The following is a 16,142-nucleotide window of genomic DNA, read 5'->3' as shown; positions in this document are numbered from 1 at the left end:
AGCTTCTTCCGGGTCTCCCACACGGGTGCAGGGGCCCAAGGACTTGGGCCATCTTCTACTGCTTTCCCAGGCTATAGCAGAGAGCTGGATCTGAAGAGGAGCAGCTGGGACTAGAACCAGCGCCCATATGGGATGCCAGTGCTTCAGGCCAGGGCGTTAACCCACTGCGCCACAGCGCCAGCCCCAGTGATTCTTTTTTAATAGGAGATGGGACAGTGACTTGAGTCACAGTAATTTCATTTTAAGATGAGAGGTGAGCAAACAGCAGACAGAGCAGCTGAGATGACTGATGGACCAGAGTCTTCCAGGAGCAGACACCCCTCCCCCAGGCCAGAGGGAAGGAGGGAGAAAGCAGGAAAAGAAAAAGCTGTGGAATGGGAGCAGGAACGGCCGAGGACCCAGAATACACAAGGCCCAGCAGAGACGAGGTAGGGCAGCGCACGTTAGGATGGGTCCAGTGACGGCGCTGCTGGTGAAGCGGTCCAGCCCGCCTGCCAGGAGACTGAAGTGCTTCCTGGCGTGCATCACAGGCTGAACTGTGAAACCACGGATCCTCGACCATCCTGCCTACACAGACAGTTCCACACGGTACCACCTAGTTGTTGACTTGACTCGCAACTTGACAGCGGGAGACGTGAGAGGACCCACAGTGACCCACAGGGCAGGGCTCTCCAGGGGACAGGACTGGGAAAAGGAGAAACTCTCCTGTGATCAGAAAAAGAAGGGTAACCACAACCAGCTGTGAGTATGGCAGTGAGTTTCCTTTAATCAAAGACAACTATGACAAATTCATTAACTATCAAAAGCTACATGTTACAAAAAACAATCTTCCTTTAAAAATGTGTAATCATACAATATATACAATACATGCTACTTTCCTTTTTGGATTTCACCATCCATTGGAGTCCTAAAAAGAGGGGAGGGGGAATAACTGGTTAACAGTTGATAAATGATCGCTCCAAGTTCACACAACATACATAAATAAAATCTAACAAGTAACCCTCCCTTGGTGAGTAGTGCCCAGAGTAATCCACTTTGTACATCTTATATCTGTCTCTTTAAAAATCCTCAAAATATGTTCTCACAGAAATAAATTAGAACCAAATTTCAATTAATTGATGCACATTTTAAGAGATTACACTAAATACCTTTAAAAACACTTTATTTATCAGAAATCACATAAAATTTGAGCTAGAAGAAAATTAGCAATTACTTAGTTCACTCTCCCCGTCCCCCCACCCACCCCCATTCACAGACACACACAGGTAAGGACGGGCGCTGAGTGAGACCCAGTGACCTGAGGTGAGGACAGGCGCCGAGTGGGACCGGGTGACCTGAGGTGAGGACAGGCGCCGAGTGGGACCAAGTGACCTGAGGTGAGGACAGGCGCCGAGTGAGACCCAGTGACCTGAGTGAGGACAGGCGCAGAGTGGGACTGGGTGACCTGAGGTGAGGACAGGCGCCGAGTGGGACCAAGTGACCTGAGGTGAGGACAGGCGCCGAGTGAGACCCAGTGACCTGAGGTGAGGACAGGCGCCGAGTGAGACCCAGTGACCTGAGGTGAGGACAGGCGCCGAGTGGGACCGGGTGACCTGAAGTAAGGACAGGCGCTGAGTGAGACCCAGTGGCCTGAGGTGAGGACAGGCGCTGAGTGGGACCGGGTGACCTGAGGTGAGGACAGGCGCTGAGTGAGACCGGGTGACCTGAGGTGAGGACAGGCGCTGAGTGGGACCGGGTGACCTGAGGTGAGGACAGGCGCTGAGTGGGACCCAGTGACCTGAGGGGAGGACAGGCGCCGAGTGAGACCAAGTGACCTGAGGTGAGGACAGGCGCTGAGTGAGACCCAGTGACCTGAGGTAAGGACAGGCGCCGAGTGAGACCCGGTGACCTGAGGTGAGGACAGGCGCTGAGTGGGACCGGGTGACCTGAGGTGAGGACAGGTGCTGAGTGAGACCTGGTGACCTGAGGTGAGGACAGGCGCTGAGTGGGACCGGGTGACCTGAGGTGAGGACAGGTGCTGAGTGGGACCAGGTGACATGCCAGAGATCTTAAAGTGGGGACAGAACCACAGAACCTCTTCCACTGCCCATCCACAGCTACCGGCAGTACAGAATGAGCACGACTAAGCGTTCTTTCAAAAAAAATATTCTCGGTCATCAAAATGAGGATTTCACAGCACAACTCCCATTTCAGAAACTCCCATTCAGGGCCGGCACTGTGGTGTAGAAGGCTAAGCCTCCCCCTGCAGTGTCAGCATCCCATGTGGGCACTGGTTCAAGTCCCAGCTGCTCCACTTCTGATCCAGCTCCCTTCTAATGCACCTGGGAAAGCAGCAGAAAATGGCCCAAGCCCTTGGGCCCCTGCATGCACATGGGAGACCAGGAAGAAGCTCTTGGTTCCTGGCTTTGGCCTGGCCGAGCCACAGCCATTGCAGCCATTTGGGGAGTGAACCAGCGGGTGGAAGATACCTCTCTCTGCTTTTCAAATAAAATAAATCTTTTTAAAAAACCTGAGTGGATTTCATTTAAAAAAAAGAAATGCCCATTTAGCAACGTCACCCTGAGGCAGCTCTGTCCTCGCCCTTTTCTGCTTTGCACGTGGGAAACAAGCAGATGGTGTGGAGCAGGCAGAATGGGGGTGGGGGGGCATGACTACTGCCCCGCGTCTCTGAAGAACACCCAAGCAGTCAACCCTGGGACGGGATCTTCCAACCACTGCCTGGCCTCTGTCTTTCTCGCCAGTTAGCACACGTGGGGCCCTGCAGGGAGGCAAAAGCCCAGCTGCCCCAGGGGGAGCTCACCTTCCGCGCCTGTCAAGCACTCTGCTGGCTCTGACTCGAAGCAATCACAGGCTCGGAAATCTCAAACGTCCTCACGATCTCCTGGCAGGAAGCAAGAGCGAGCGTCGGCGCCCTGGGTGGAGAGCAAAGCCAGTGCCAGCTGGCAGCAGCAGAAACACAGCTTACCTCCCAGTCCCGGTAACTCAGAGCTATAATCCCTTGATTCCTGATTTGGGAGTTCTGGTCAATTTCCTCGTTTTCTTCATTATTAACAGGTTCTGTTTGAAAGACAGAATTTTCAAAGGTTATCAAATCGGAAGAGGTAACTGGAACAGAAGCTGATGAGTAATAGGAATGGAGCCTGAACTGAGAAAAACACTTAGGCTATTACACAGTCATTAGGATGCCATGCATTAGTGAGTTGCCATCATACAATTGTAGCTGCGAATCTCTAATTTAAAAAAAAACTCATTATCAGGGCCAGCACTATGGCATAGTAGGCTAAGCCTCCACATGCGGTGCCTGCATCCTGTACGGGCACCGGTTCAGGTCTTGGTTGCTCCTCTTCCAATCCAGCACTCTGCTATGGCCTGGCAAAGCAGTGGAAGATGGCCCAAGCTCTTGGGCCCCTGCACTCATGTGGGAGACCCAGAAGAAGCTCCTGGCTCCTGGCTTCAGACTGGCCCAGCTCCAGCCATGGCAGCCATCTGGGGAGTGAACTAGCAGATGGAAGAACTCTCTCTTTGTCTCTCTCTTTCTCTGTAACCCTACCTCTCAAATAAACAAATAAAAAAATCCTTAAAAAAAAAAAAGACAGGCTACAAACAGTGACTGCAATCACAAACTTTGTATATTAGCATTTGAGGGGAGTTGCATCATTTTGTGGCTAATCTTACAGCAGCGGCAGACACTGAATCAATGACACAGGTAAATCCACAGCAATTCTAAACTTTGCTCCTGTTTCCAGTATGTTCAGCAGCAGAACAACATACAACACTCTAAGTTTGCTACCTACAATGAAAACTCATTCACAATTAGGAAGATGAAGCTCATAAACTCTTGTAATAAACAACTTTTTCTCCAAAACGAATTTCCCAAAGAGTATCATTTACCTATTATTGGCAGTCGGTCTTGGTCAAGTCTTATTCTTGCAAAACCATCCTAAAACAAACACATGCTTTTAGGAGCTGGGCAATATTTAGACTCAAACTTGCAAGCACTGGATGAAGTAAGTGACTGAGCAATTCTGCATCTCAGATCATTAATATGTCCCGTAAACAATGAGGAGCAGCTGCAGGCCAGCGTCCCGACAGGGCCTCTCAGGTCTAACTAGCACCGACCCAAACCCAGCCTCCATCCCGCCTCTGTAGCTCCCTGACACACAGTTTGGAATAACCCCGCATTGTGTTGTGCATAATTCTATCACTGAGACCATGAACGGCCAATGTTTTGGTCAATACAAGTATAAGGTTAAAATCAAATTCATCTCACATGTGTAGGATGAAGGCTGATGTAAAACCAACAACTGTAAAAAGCACATTTCCACAGTACAGTTCTGAGTGCAATATAGTCTTTAAACCTATTTTGAAACTTTTGAATTTCAAGAGCTACAAAACTACTTTGAAGGGGCCCAGTGTTTGGCACAGCGGGTTAAGTCGCTGCCTGCAACTCCGGCATCCCACATGGGCAACTGCTCTCCTCCTGACCCTGCCTTCCGCTGATATGCCTGGGAAAGCAGCAGAAGATGGGCCAGGGGCTCGGGCTCCTGCTACCCCTGGGAGAGACCTGGATGAAGCTCCTGGCTTCGGGGTGGTCCAGCCCCAGGGAATTGTGGCCATTTGGGAAGTGAATCAGTGGATGGAAAATCCCTCTTTCTTTCTCTCGCTCGCTCGCTCACCAGCTAGCTATCTGTAACTCTGCCTTTCAAACAGAAACATACATACATACATGCATACATAAAAAGACTGTAAAGAGCTCCCATGCTCCTTCACTCATATCCACTTAGCTTTGGTACATGTACTTCACCACTCTCTTAGCTCTGTTGTATTATTTGAAGACCACATACAGTCTGCCTCCTCTCCCTAATCCTTCAATGTCGATTTCTTGAAAATAAGAATATTCTCTCATATAACATTTACCATACTGATGTCAAGTCTATAGTTCCATACTTAAATTTTGCCAATACTTTCGCTAAACTCAGGTTGACTACCCCTAACCTGAAAGGCTTAAGACTAGAATGTGTTCTATTTCCCACATTCTGGAGCATGTGCGTATACATAATGAGGCATCTTGGGGATGCGACCCACATCTAAATACTCATTCATTTATGTTTCACATGCACCTTAAACACATAGCCTGAAGGTAATCTGATACGGTATCTCAAACGTTTCTAGACACCATGAGGCAAAGCTTCCTTGTGTGGAATCTTCCATGAGTGCCATCAAGTCTGCACTGACGTTTAGATTTGGGAGCATTTCAGATTTCCAAATTAGGGATTCTCAGCCTTTATCTATAAAATATAAAAGCTAGCACACAGATTGTTAGCCACGTTCTTCTAATCTGCCAATGAATGCTTCGCTGCACTGAGTCCACACTAAATGCTGGTTAGCACGGATCCCGCCGCTAGTTCCCATCTTTCACTTTCATCGTGCAGCCTTGTAGAGGCGTAAAGAGGGGCCGGCGCTGCGTTACAGCAGGTAAAGCACCTCCTGTAGTGCTGGCATCCCGTATGGACGCTGGTTCTAGTCACGGCTGCTCCACTTCCGATCCAGCTCTCTGCCACGGTCTAGGAAAGCAGCTGAAGATGGCCCAAATCCTTGGGCCCCTGCACCCACATGGGAGACCCAGAAGAAGCTCCTGGTTCCTGGCTTTGGATGGGTCCATTGTGGCCATCTGGGGAGTGAACCAGCGGATGGAAGACCTCTCTCTCTTTCTCTCTGCCTCTGTCTTTCAAATAAATAAATCTTTAAAAAAAAAAAAAAAGAAGCAATTAGAGAACCCTAAATCTTACCCGTATAATGAAGGAAACATGAAAGATGTTTTCTACCGTCCGGGGGAAAGAATGTGGATCAACCACAAAGTCAAAGAAGGACATTGGAGTGTCAGCTACAAACAAATGAGAAAAAAAATTCTTCAACACAGGAAAAACAATTTTTGCTCATCAGCAAGACCAATGTTCCCTAGCATGAGCCAAAGACACCAAAGAGATGAGCACGCTTCCTGCTGTGGGGTGCCAATCAGTGCAGCTCTCAGAAGGTCAACATGGTATCTCTGTTAAAAAGAGGGGTACCTACCGACCTGCAGCCCTCGAACAGGCTGTCCTACTGCGCACAAAGCGACACCCCACGACGTGCCACTGCAGTGGCGGAGCCACTGATACGCTGATACCCAGAAATTACTCGTCCACTCAGAGAGCTCGGTTAGGGCACCTGTGACAGAGGCACAGCAGGGGGACCACTGGACAGATGAAGGAAGCTGTCCACGGACTGCAGGGAAGTGCACGTGTAAGAGCCACATGGCAGAAGAATGCATGTTTTAGGGTTAGCTTGTGGAAAAGCAAAAAAAACCCACAAACGGAAGGAAACAATCTGAAATACACACGTGTTTTACAAGCAGCTTCCTCTGGGGAGTGAGAGGAGGCAGTAGAACAGGCACTTGACTTTGTTATTTGTCTCACTTTATGACACATTTTATTTTGTAACAGAAAAAAATCCTATCTTTTAAAGATAAAAATGAACAATTCACCAATGTTCTCACATGGGAATTCTATAAAAGAGAAGCCTCATTAGATACGTATGCAGAGAGGGGCACAGCAGGTAGCACTGTGGTACAGTAGGTTAAGCCACCACCTACAATGCCAGCATCCCATATGGGCACTGGTCCCAGCTACTTTAGTTCTGATCCAACTCCCTGCTAATGTGCTCGGGAAAACAGAATATGGCCCAAATGTCTGGGCCCCTGCCACCCACGTGTAGACCCAGATGGCGTTCTAGGCTCCTGGCTTCAGCCTGGCCCAGCCCCAAGCCATTGCAGCCGTTTAGAGATCGAACCAGCAGATGGAAGATCTCTGTCTCTTCATCTCTAACTCTGCCTTTCAAATAAATAAAATAAATCTTTAATAAACACATATGCCAAGAAAGAACCAAAATGATTCAAACATTATACAGAACTGCAAAAAATGCCTTTTAAATAAAAATAGTCTCACTGGAAGTGACCCATCTGACCAACACAAGCTGCTCCACTTTCCATACGGTGCCATACTCACGATCTTCTCGAAAATATGTCTGCAACAGTCCCAGGATTCGCTCCACTTCTTTTTCTGTTGCTTCTTGATGAGATTCTTCCATTCTTTTTAACTGGAAAAACAAAAAACACACACAAGTCATTACCAAGCTGAGAAACTCACCTGCCAGTTAATAACCTTCTCCCTCTTGCCGGCCCAGACTCCTCTGAGCGTCTTTTCTTGGAGACTGCTAGCAGTCTTCATGCCCATCTTGAACGTTACCGTTCAAGAGAACATTTTCTACTCTTAGCCACATTTTCAAATGGAGGAGGGGACTTCAAAAATTTCAAAGAAAATGGAATTAAAATCTAAGTTAACTTTGTCGCAAAAACATTTTTTTGAAATCCATGTGTAGTTTTTTCACACTACACCTTTTCCAGGAACTGTCTGAAGACTATTTGCGTTATTTCTTAACAGAAGAGTAACAGTACCCAACCAGCCATCTGCAGGTTGAACATAAAACAGCAAACTCCAAAAGGGAAGTTCTGCAGCAGGGGATCTCAGTGGGGCGTGACTTTGACTGCCCCTCCCGCACCCCCAGGGAACATCTGGCTAAGCACCAGGCAGCATTTTTGGTTGGCACAGGCACGAGGAGGATTGTTGTCGGCACTTACATCCTACAGTGCCCAGGACAGCTCCCTGCAACAAGGAATTACCCAGCCTAATGGTGCTGGGGTTGACAAATCCTCGTTCAGAAGAACCAGTGAAAACTACAGAAATGAATCAAGGGCAAGTGGCCAACCCAATAAAATGTGCAAAGGCTTCAATGACTATTTATGCAACAGACACTAAGTCCTGCCTGAAAAGCTTCAAAGAGATGGCCAACTGCATGTGCATTATATCAGGGGCTATCTTCACTTTCAGCGTTCGAGAAAGTTAACTTTAGGAGAACAAACCTCGGCAGGCATCGCTCGCTGCTCTTCTATCATGCGAACTTTCCTTGGACGATCGACGCGCGGCTTTGGCACAGGGCATTCTCCTTGTATTGAACCCAACCTAATGAGAAACATGTTTTCATGTCTTTGTTTGCCTTTTCAGGAAGCTAATTCCACTAACTAAGAGCGGTTGGCCTGGTGCAGCCACGTTCAGACCAGCATGGGTGCCGTCGGGCTGATGGCAGTCCTTCCTTCTCGGTGAGCTTCATGACACCCTTTCTGGTCCCTAGGAGCTCTGCTCAAACACAAACGCCTGCTCTCTGTACAGCAAGCCTGCGACCGTGCCTGGGACGTCTCCCGCTGGCCTGGAGTCTCTGTTCTAGCCCATTTCTGAGACGAGGGCGAGGAAGGGGGTGGGGAAGGAGTGGGCAGCTCCAGGGGTCGAAGGCCTTCGATCTAGAGGCGCCAGGGCAGAGGCTCAGAGCCCAGGGCTGAGACCACGCCTGCCGGGGTAATGGGCCAAGCAGAGGCCATGAGCCTTTTTCCTTTTGCACTCTCTCACCCTTCCTCCTGGCCAAAAGCCCCAAGGCAGACTCGGGCTACGTGCAGTGCGAGATGCATCGTGCAGAGATCAAGGCCCCAAGACTATGGACCCAGGGCTATGTTTATTATATGTATTTACATAACATATATTCATAGGACATAAATATTACATGTGTACAGATTTCATCTCCCTACACTTGAGACGAAAGCACAGGTGTAGCCGGACAGACATTCATGCACACAGATCCACTTCTACAGAATACGGCAGATCCTGGAGTGCCAGAACAGAGCCCAGCTCAAGTCAGTGATGGCGTCCAGGCAGACAGAGGAGAGACCCTGCTGGGAAACCTGATCCTACACTGCTAAGACCACTGCCGAAGAAGGTCCTGGGGGCTTCTCGGGGGCGGCTTTGGGCTAAGCAAACCTCACCAGAGGGAGAGGACATTGGAGACTGAGTGACAAGCGAGTACAAGGCCACACTCAGAACTGCCCCGTGGCGAGAAGCGGGGCTGGGGGCTGAGATGAAGCTTAAGGCTCCATGTTTAGATCCCAGGATTCACGACAGACCTCAACACTCAACGGCAAAATAACAAAGACCTGGATTTTTATCCTAAGGAGGTCTGGTCATTTTCTTGTAATATCTGCAATGGCTCTCAGCCCGAGTGACCTAAGGCTGGACAGGAACGGAGGCCTGGCCCACACCACAGCCCTGCCACTTCCACAGAAGCCTGCCCAGGGAGACACCACGCGTCTCAGGAAGTTTACAGAGGCCGATCAGAACAGACAAACGTCCAGGAGGTGGACTGTTACGGAGGAAAGGACGGAAACAAGAGGGACAGTTTCCTCTGAACGAAGCATCTACTGGGAACTGCAGGCTGCCTTACACAAAACCACCAAGGGAGCTGGTTTTGGTTCCGCCAGGGGTCTCCCAGCTAGGAAGACAGAAGAAAATTTCACGTGACTACCAAGAAAAACTTGTCTTAAAACCAGGGCCGTATCCAAAAACAGAGCTGGGCAGTGTATGTTTGGACAAGGGCTTGAGTAGTCTTCACATATAGGTGAGTGACCGCCCAATGGGACGCCTGACGCCAGCCTCAGCAGGTGCACCCGCGTCCTCCTGCCCCAAGATCTCAAAGACACTCAAACAAGGATGGTAAGCCAGGACGCGGGATCCTTTAGCTTCCCCTCCCTGTGGAGAGTTTATGGGCTTTGCAAGTGTAGGAAGGCGCCGAGCACTGGCATCAGGGTTGTCACCACCACCCTACCAAATCATCTTTGTCCCTACGAGAAAAAACAGCGTAAGCTTTACAAATGGCTGGTCTGTCGGATTTTTAAAATAATCTTACAGAAAGTGGAATGTATGGGTTTTATTAAAGGTGTTTTCTGCTGTTTTGCCTGATATTTTCCAGGAGTCATAGACTATGAATTCAAAATCAGAACTATCTTCATCACGGATGAGTTCTTCAGCTTCTAGTGGATTTACACCCATATGTGTCAGCTACAAAAAATGAAGGAAGACAAAAAAAACCCCAGTTAAGCCGCGAGCAATCATTCACCACATTCAACAATCTGCATCACTAACCCTTCCAGTGCCAGAGGCGAAGGCTATTTTCGGGGTCCTGCTCGGCTGCCCAGATTTCTCCTCCTACACGGCATCTCACACAGAAACGCCTGTTTTCCAAGGTCTCTTCTTTTTGGCAGAAAATACTCTCCCGTGCACTCAGAGCTTTTCTTGAGGTGGGAAGCGACATGACTCAGACCCAGAACTAGGCCCCCTGGGGACGCCTGCATCCCAGGCTGTCCCGGGCTCAGGCCAGCTCGACCAGCATAAACCTACAGAAGCTCCAGGACAGAGCCGGGGGTGGAGCTGGCCTTCAGACCTTAGGTTTCAGCCAGCCTCCCACCTGCTTAGCATCAGCAAGAGCTCAGCTCGCTTTAAAAGTGCCTTCCAGGGCAGAACTGGTGAAGTTAAACAATTCTACCTTCCAGAAAATGCATTGTACTGAATTTACTTTTATGAAAGGACACATTTATTACATTATATTGTAAAGTACCTAGGAGTTACCAAGTCACGATGGCCGTATCATATAGAAACCATAATCACTAGGCCCCGGGAACATAACCCTATTGAAGACAACCAAACTGAAGAGGAGAAAGGCAGCCAGAGCCTGGTCAGAGGGCCCGGTCAGCGCTGCTCTACCCTTGCCCGCCGCTCCTAGCACGGCACCCTCGTAGCAAGACATTTGACCCGTCATTCACTTAAGGTTTTGCAAGTAATACTTTAGGACTTCAGGAATTTATTTTTGAGAGCTTTATCTCATAAACAGTAATTTTTTTAAAATTTATTTATTTATTTATTTTTGACAGGCAGAGTGGACAGTGAGAGAGAGAGAGACAGAGAGAAAGGTCTTCCTTTACTGTTGGTTCACCCTCCAATGGCCACTGCGGCAGGCGCACCGCGGTGATCCGAAGGCAAGAGCCAGGTGCTTTTCCTGGTCTCCCATGGGGTGCAGGGCCCAAGTACTTGGGCCATCCTCCACTGCACTTCCTGGCCACAGCAGAGAGCTGGCCTGGAAGAGGGGCAACCGGGACAGAATCCGGCGCCCTGACCGGGACTAGAACCTGGTGTGCTGGTGCCGTAAGGCGGAGGATTAGCCTAGTGAGCCGCGGCGCCAGCCATAAACAGTAATTTTTAAAAATACCCAATATACAGCCACTCCGATGAGTGTGCATTTTCCTAAACGTGTTTCACTTCACAAATTTTTTTAATTTAAGGTTTTAAAAACTACAAATTGGAAACTGTCTGCCTCATGCCTCTACACATGCTTTATCAGGTTGAGACGTCACAGCACTAAATCTGTTCAGTAACCACGTGACACAACGACAGAAATTCAGTGTTTGAATGAAGGTGCCAGGACAGAGGCTGCCTCGGAGCAGAATCAGAAACAGACAAGGGGCAGGTCTGGCTCAGCGGTGAGATGCCACTCGGGACATCCACACCCGGTATCAGGGCACCTGGGTGTGAGTCCCCGCTCTGCTTCCAGGTCTGGCTCCTGATCGCGTGCCGCCTATGGGGCAGCCAGCAAGTGACGGCTCAAGTATTTAGGTCCCTGCCACCCACATGGGAGACCTGGATTAAGTCCCAGGCTCCTCGCTTGGGTCTGGACCAAAACTCTGATATTTGTAGAGCAAACCAGCAGAAGGAAGATCTCTGTCTCTATACATGTATCTCTCTCTCTCTCTGCCTCTCTCTCTCTCTCTCTCTGTCTTTTTTTTAATATGGTAAGATACAAGGTCAGTCTCTTTTTTTGGTAAATCCACCAAGGAAAAGTTATAAAATTTCAAGTAACAAGTATTCAAGCTTAAAAGACAAAGAAGGATGAATAAAACCGTATTTGTGCGGTTCTGAAATATTCTCAAAGACAGAACATCCCCCTTCTCCAGGCTTCTGCGCAGCCCAGCACAAAGGTTCCAGGTCACTGAGAATGACCCAGAACACTTATGAACTAAAAAACGGTCATTTGTAAATATCTGTAACACTCCAGAGTCTTAAACCAGAATGCAGAGATGCTCAGACCGCTCTAAGCGCCCACCCAATCCTGCACCACATAGCTCTGCTTCCCTCATTTAATCCGATCTTTTCAGAGGAACCTGAGGCCCAAAAAGCAGGATTTGGGGAGGCAAAGGAAATGAAGTAGAACAACTTGCCTACTAACATAAGCAAAGTGGATCATTATACAGCACGTGACCGATCAGACATTTCTTGGGAAGACAGAGTAGCCGGGCACTTACTAGAGTCTCGACGTATCGCAACATGTCGAACGAGCTCAGATCCGAGCGCAGCTGCTTCGCTTTCTCTTTGCCCAAGTCCGAAGCCAGAACAAGAAAATGAGCATCGAGGACTGCTTCTCTTGCCCGGGACACTACCCGACGAAGGAGGAAGACAGACACGTTACAGAACCCGCAGGATCCACGCCGAGATCTGCCCTAAGTTTCCCACCCCTTAAATCAGGATCTCCCACTGGACCAAAGTCTCAAGGGCTGAAAAGTGGCCTAAAACTGGCTCCCGTGCTCAGCCCCCAGTTTCCAGCGCAGGCTGCCAGTCTTCACAAACCCCAGCCTGCTGCCTGCTGTCCACACCCCGGCAGCTGCCCTGCAACCTCACGGCCAGCTGACGAAGACGTGCACACACCTCTCACACTCGCTTTTCCCTCGGACTCAGCTAACCCATTCCAATCAGCGTTGCCCGTGCTGAGGCCCAGTGCGTGTGCGACGCCAGCACAGTCAGGGAGGCCCAAGTGGATGTGTGGGTACGTATGGGGCAGGCATCCTGCACACGGCAGCACAGCTAACCCCAAACCAGCAGCCCACGGGCAGGAGGGAGTGACCCGAGGACAGACGCTCAAGAAGGGTTTAGAGTCCGCTATGGACGAAGCTCGGAGGGGAATGGGGCAGGCAAGCTGGATGCTCACGGGGAGGTGGCCCTGGCTCAACCGGGCTCAGAGAGGGCAAGAGCCTGAGAGACAGCCCTGTGGGCACCCCTGCAAAGGGGGGCGCTAAAGGGAGCCAGGAAGAGAGCCAACAGGGGAACCCAGAAACACACATATAATACAAACACACAAATGCCAGCGCAGGGCTGCCTCCAAGGCTCACAGAAGCAGCCCCGAGGTGGCCGGAGAGCCTGCCGCCTCCAGTCTGCGCCTTCATCCGTCACCTCGGGAAAGTCCCTGGGGGAGTGGCCACGGGAGGAACATGGTGGACGCGGGTGCTGCACCAGGGGGCTCTAGCCCAGCTCTCCCCCCGCTCACGGCCAATGTCAGCTCAGGGGAGACGTCTCGGTCACTAGGGAACTGAGACCCACAGACGCCAAGCGGTCAGAATTCTGCAGGCTGAGCGACTCCCAGGGCCCAGCTGAGTGAATCACTTTGCCTTCAACGTGTTGCTTGGAACAGCAGAAACAGCTGAGCAGGGGGAGGGTTGTGGACAAAGCTGGTAAGACGCGCTGCACAGGCCAAGGCAGCGAACAGCTGAGCATTAACAGGCAGGAGCTGGACAGCGGTCCAGGCTGGGGAGGGAAGGCAAGGCTGAGGGTGGGGTTTAAGCAGGCGCAGGCGGAGAGAAAGGCTTAGTTCCTGAAGGCTGTGATGAGATTTACCCAACACGACCCAGCAACCGTGGAGAAAAGGGTTCGTCGAGGAACCGTGGCCATCCCAGGAAACGACTAGAAATAAACACCCGTCCTGGGAGACCATGAGGAGCTGTGGTGCCATGGATTCCTCTTTTCCACTCTGCCTGTCCGCCATCTGCCTTCCGCCTGGCACAGACTGGGAGAGGGCCCCAGGGGAGAGCGCTCTGGGTGGCTGTCCCAGGCTCCAACGCACAGCCCCCAGAGAACCCACTGCACCTCTCCCGTGGCTGAACACAGACCACTGCTGCAGCTTCTAGCTCCATCAGGCCTGCTCCCTGTCTCACGGACACTCAGCAGGTGCACCTGCAGGCAGGGACCCCTTAGCAGAGGGACAGGAGGCCCAACAGCAAGGAGCTTGGAGGCGGCCAGGAAAAGAAACAGGCTGGGTTCCGTACTCTAGCCATTCAACAAACGAAGAGGACTTGGACTTGGATCAGGGGTCGGCACCCACCCCTGGGGTTTCACTTGGAGCTCTCAGTTTTAGGCTGGGCAAATGGCAGGTGCACATGAAAGCCCCAAAACTGGGGGAGCTCCATGTAAACGCGGCAGCTGCCTGACGTTAGTACATCGGCTCTGACAGAAAGCCAATTAAAATGACCCTAAGACACAGGAGATGGCAAAGGATCAATCACCTTCATTGAACAGCGTGTTGGCCTCCTCGAGGACCTCTGTTAACTTGTCGCTGGCGTTCAGTATATCCTCCCGGTTTTCTATTCGAGAATAAAAACGCAGTGAGGAGGAGTTGACAGTGTCGCCCCTGCGGCGGCACAGCCGCGACCCCCGCCCCCGGGGGTTTCTCCGAACATCTCTGCAGCCAGGAGAGGCTGCCTCCGACCTGCCCGTGAAGCGCCGGGCGCTCCCCCAGCCCCGGGGAGGGGCCCGAGCACCGGACGGCGCGCGGCGGGGCCCGCAGGCCACCGCACGCAGGGCGAGGAGCAGGCTCCGCGTCGCGCCCGGGCCGCCCCGGCTCTCCGCGGAGCCGCAGCCCGGGTCGGGTCCGGCCGCGCCGGCCACAACACGGGAGCGCGGGCGCCCGCGACCGGGCCGAGCCGGCGCCGCCTGGGCCTGCGCCCGCCGCCGCCCCTCGCCCTCTCCCCGCCCGCGCGGGCCCGCGGCGCCGCCTTACGTTGCACGGAGTTGATGAGCGCCCGGTACTGATGGCGGATCTGGCGGCACAGGCCGTGGTCCGTCTCCGCCTCCAGGCTGGCCGGGTCCATCATCTCGTCCCCGGAGTCCGACGGCTCCGTCTCGTCCAGGCTCGGGCGCTCCGGGGCCTCCCTGCGCTCGGGCGCGGCGCCGCGGCGGGACGCGGGCGACAGCGGGGACCGCGAGCGGGAGCGGGTGCGATCGCGGTGCGGGTCCCGGCCCCGGCCCCGGCCCTCGGGCCGGCGGCCGCTGCTGTCGCCGGACATCGCGCCAATCGGCGGTGCAACTTCGGGACGGCGGAAGTTCGCGCCAGAAACTGAAAGCTCGGCTCGGCGCGAGCGCCCGCTGCCCGCGAACGCGGCTCCCGGCGGCCGCCGAGCGCACAGCGACGCCTGTGGCGGGAGGCCGGCGAGGGCTGGCCGGGCCCAGCGGGGAGCCGCTGCGGCCTCCCGCCGCGTCCCCTCGCTCCCCAGGGCACGGGCGCGCGGGGTCTCGGGGCCTGGGGCAGCCGGCAGCAGCGCTCGCGGACCGAGGGACCCGTGCTCCTGGGCTGCCCGGCCTCCGTGGCCGCGCATCGGCTACCGTCTTTCTGCACATCCGTGCTCTCCATCAAGAGGGGGGAGCCGCTTCCAGTCCCAGCTGCTCCCCTTCCGACCCCGCTCCCTGCTGCTGGGCCTGGCAAAGCGGAACCTGGGGCCCCTGCACCCGCTAGGAGGCCAGGTGGAGCGCCAGGCTCCTGGCTCCTGGCGTCTGCAGCCGCTAGGGAGTGAACCAGCTGATGGAAGACCTCTCTCTCTCTCTCTCTCTCTCTCCCCCTCTCTCTCTGCCTTTCAAATGTTCTTAAAAACAAAAACTCCTCAAGGGCTCAAGAAGGTATATGCAGAATTAGATCCACAATAGTTTCAAAGATAAAAGTATAAATTCTGACCCATGCATTTTGGGTTGTGTTGCAAATGTTTCCCAAAAGTTCAAGTAAAAGTTATTTGAACACAGGCGCTATGATAGCTAACAGTACATCTGATAACCAAGGTAGTTACTAAGCAACTAAAGGAAGGGTAGGGCATACAGTGTGGATACGCCAGGCCAAGGGTTAATTCCACCTCAGGGGGGACAGGGCAGTACAAGATGTCAGCACATTGCTCGGAATGGCATGCAACTTAAAACACTGGAGTTATTTCTGGAATTTTCCACTTGAAATTTTTGAACTACAGTTAACCACAAGAAATCTAAACTGTGGAAAGCAAAACCATGGGTAAGGGGTACAACTGTGCTATAAAACTCTCAGGGAAAAATATAGGTGTTACCCTGTTGACCTTGGACAAGGTGACA

At 52.1% G+C, this 16,142-nt stretch overlaps 1 protein-coding gene across 2 annotated transcripts; it reads right to left on the bottom strand.

Annotated features, from left to right (window-relative positions):
- Positions 1-740: 740 nt before the first annotated feature.
- On the bottom strand, positions 741-15,185 carry NSMCE4A (NSE4A component of SMC5/6 complex). 2 transcript variants are annotated; one of them, XM_008270611.5, is made up of 11 exons: positions 14,794-15,171; positions 14,300-14,377; positions 12,272-12,402; positions 9,826-9,977; positions 7,958-8,057; positions 7,044-7,134; positions 5,790-5,884; positions 3,892-3,940; positions 2,966-3,057; positions 2,801-2,881; positions 741-907 (listed from the first exon to the last, which is right to left on the bottom strand). In XM_008270611.5, the coding sequence occupies exons 1-10, from the start codon at positions 15,077-15,079 to the stop codon at positions 2,813-2,815; spliced, it is 1,143 nt and encodes a 380-aa protein (XP_008268833.2). In that variant the 5' UTR covers positions 15,080-15,171; the 3' UTR covers positions 741-907; positions 2,801-2,812. The 2 variants fall into 2 exon arrangements, 1 of the variants encoding a protein (XP_008268833.2); XR_016221492.1 differs by lacking the exon at positions 9,826-9,977 and having other exon boundaries at positions 14,794-15,185.
- Between the last annotated feature and the right edge of the window lie 957 nt (positions 15,186-16,142).

Source organism: Oryctolagus cuniculus, chromosome 15, assembly GCF_051225735.1.
Source record: "Oryctolagus cuniculus isolate XC-2025 breed Fujian yellow rabbit chromosome 15, ASM5122573v1, whole genome shotgun sequence".
In the NCBI taxonomy this organism is placed as follows: domain Eukaryota; kingdom Metazoa; phylum Chordata; class Mammalia; order Lagomorpha; family Leporidae; genus Oryctolagus; species Oryctolagus cuniculus.
This window is presented reverse-complemented; position numbering and strand designations above follow the sequence as displayed.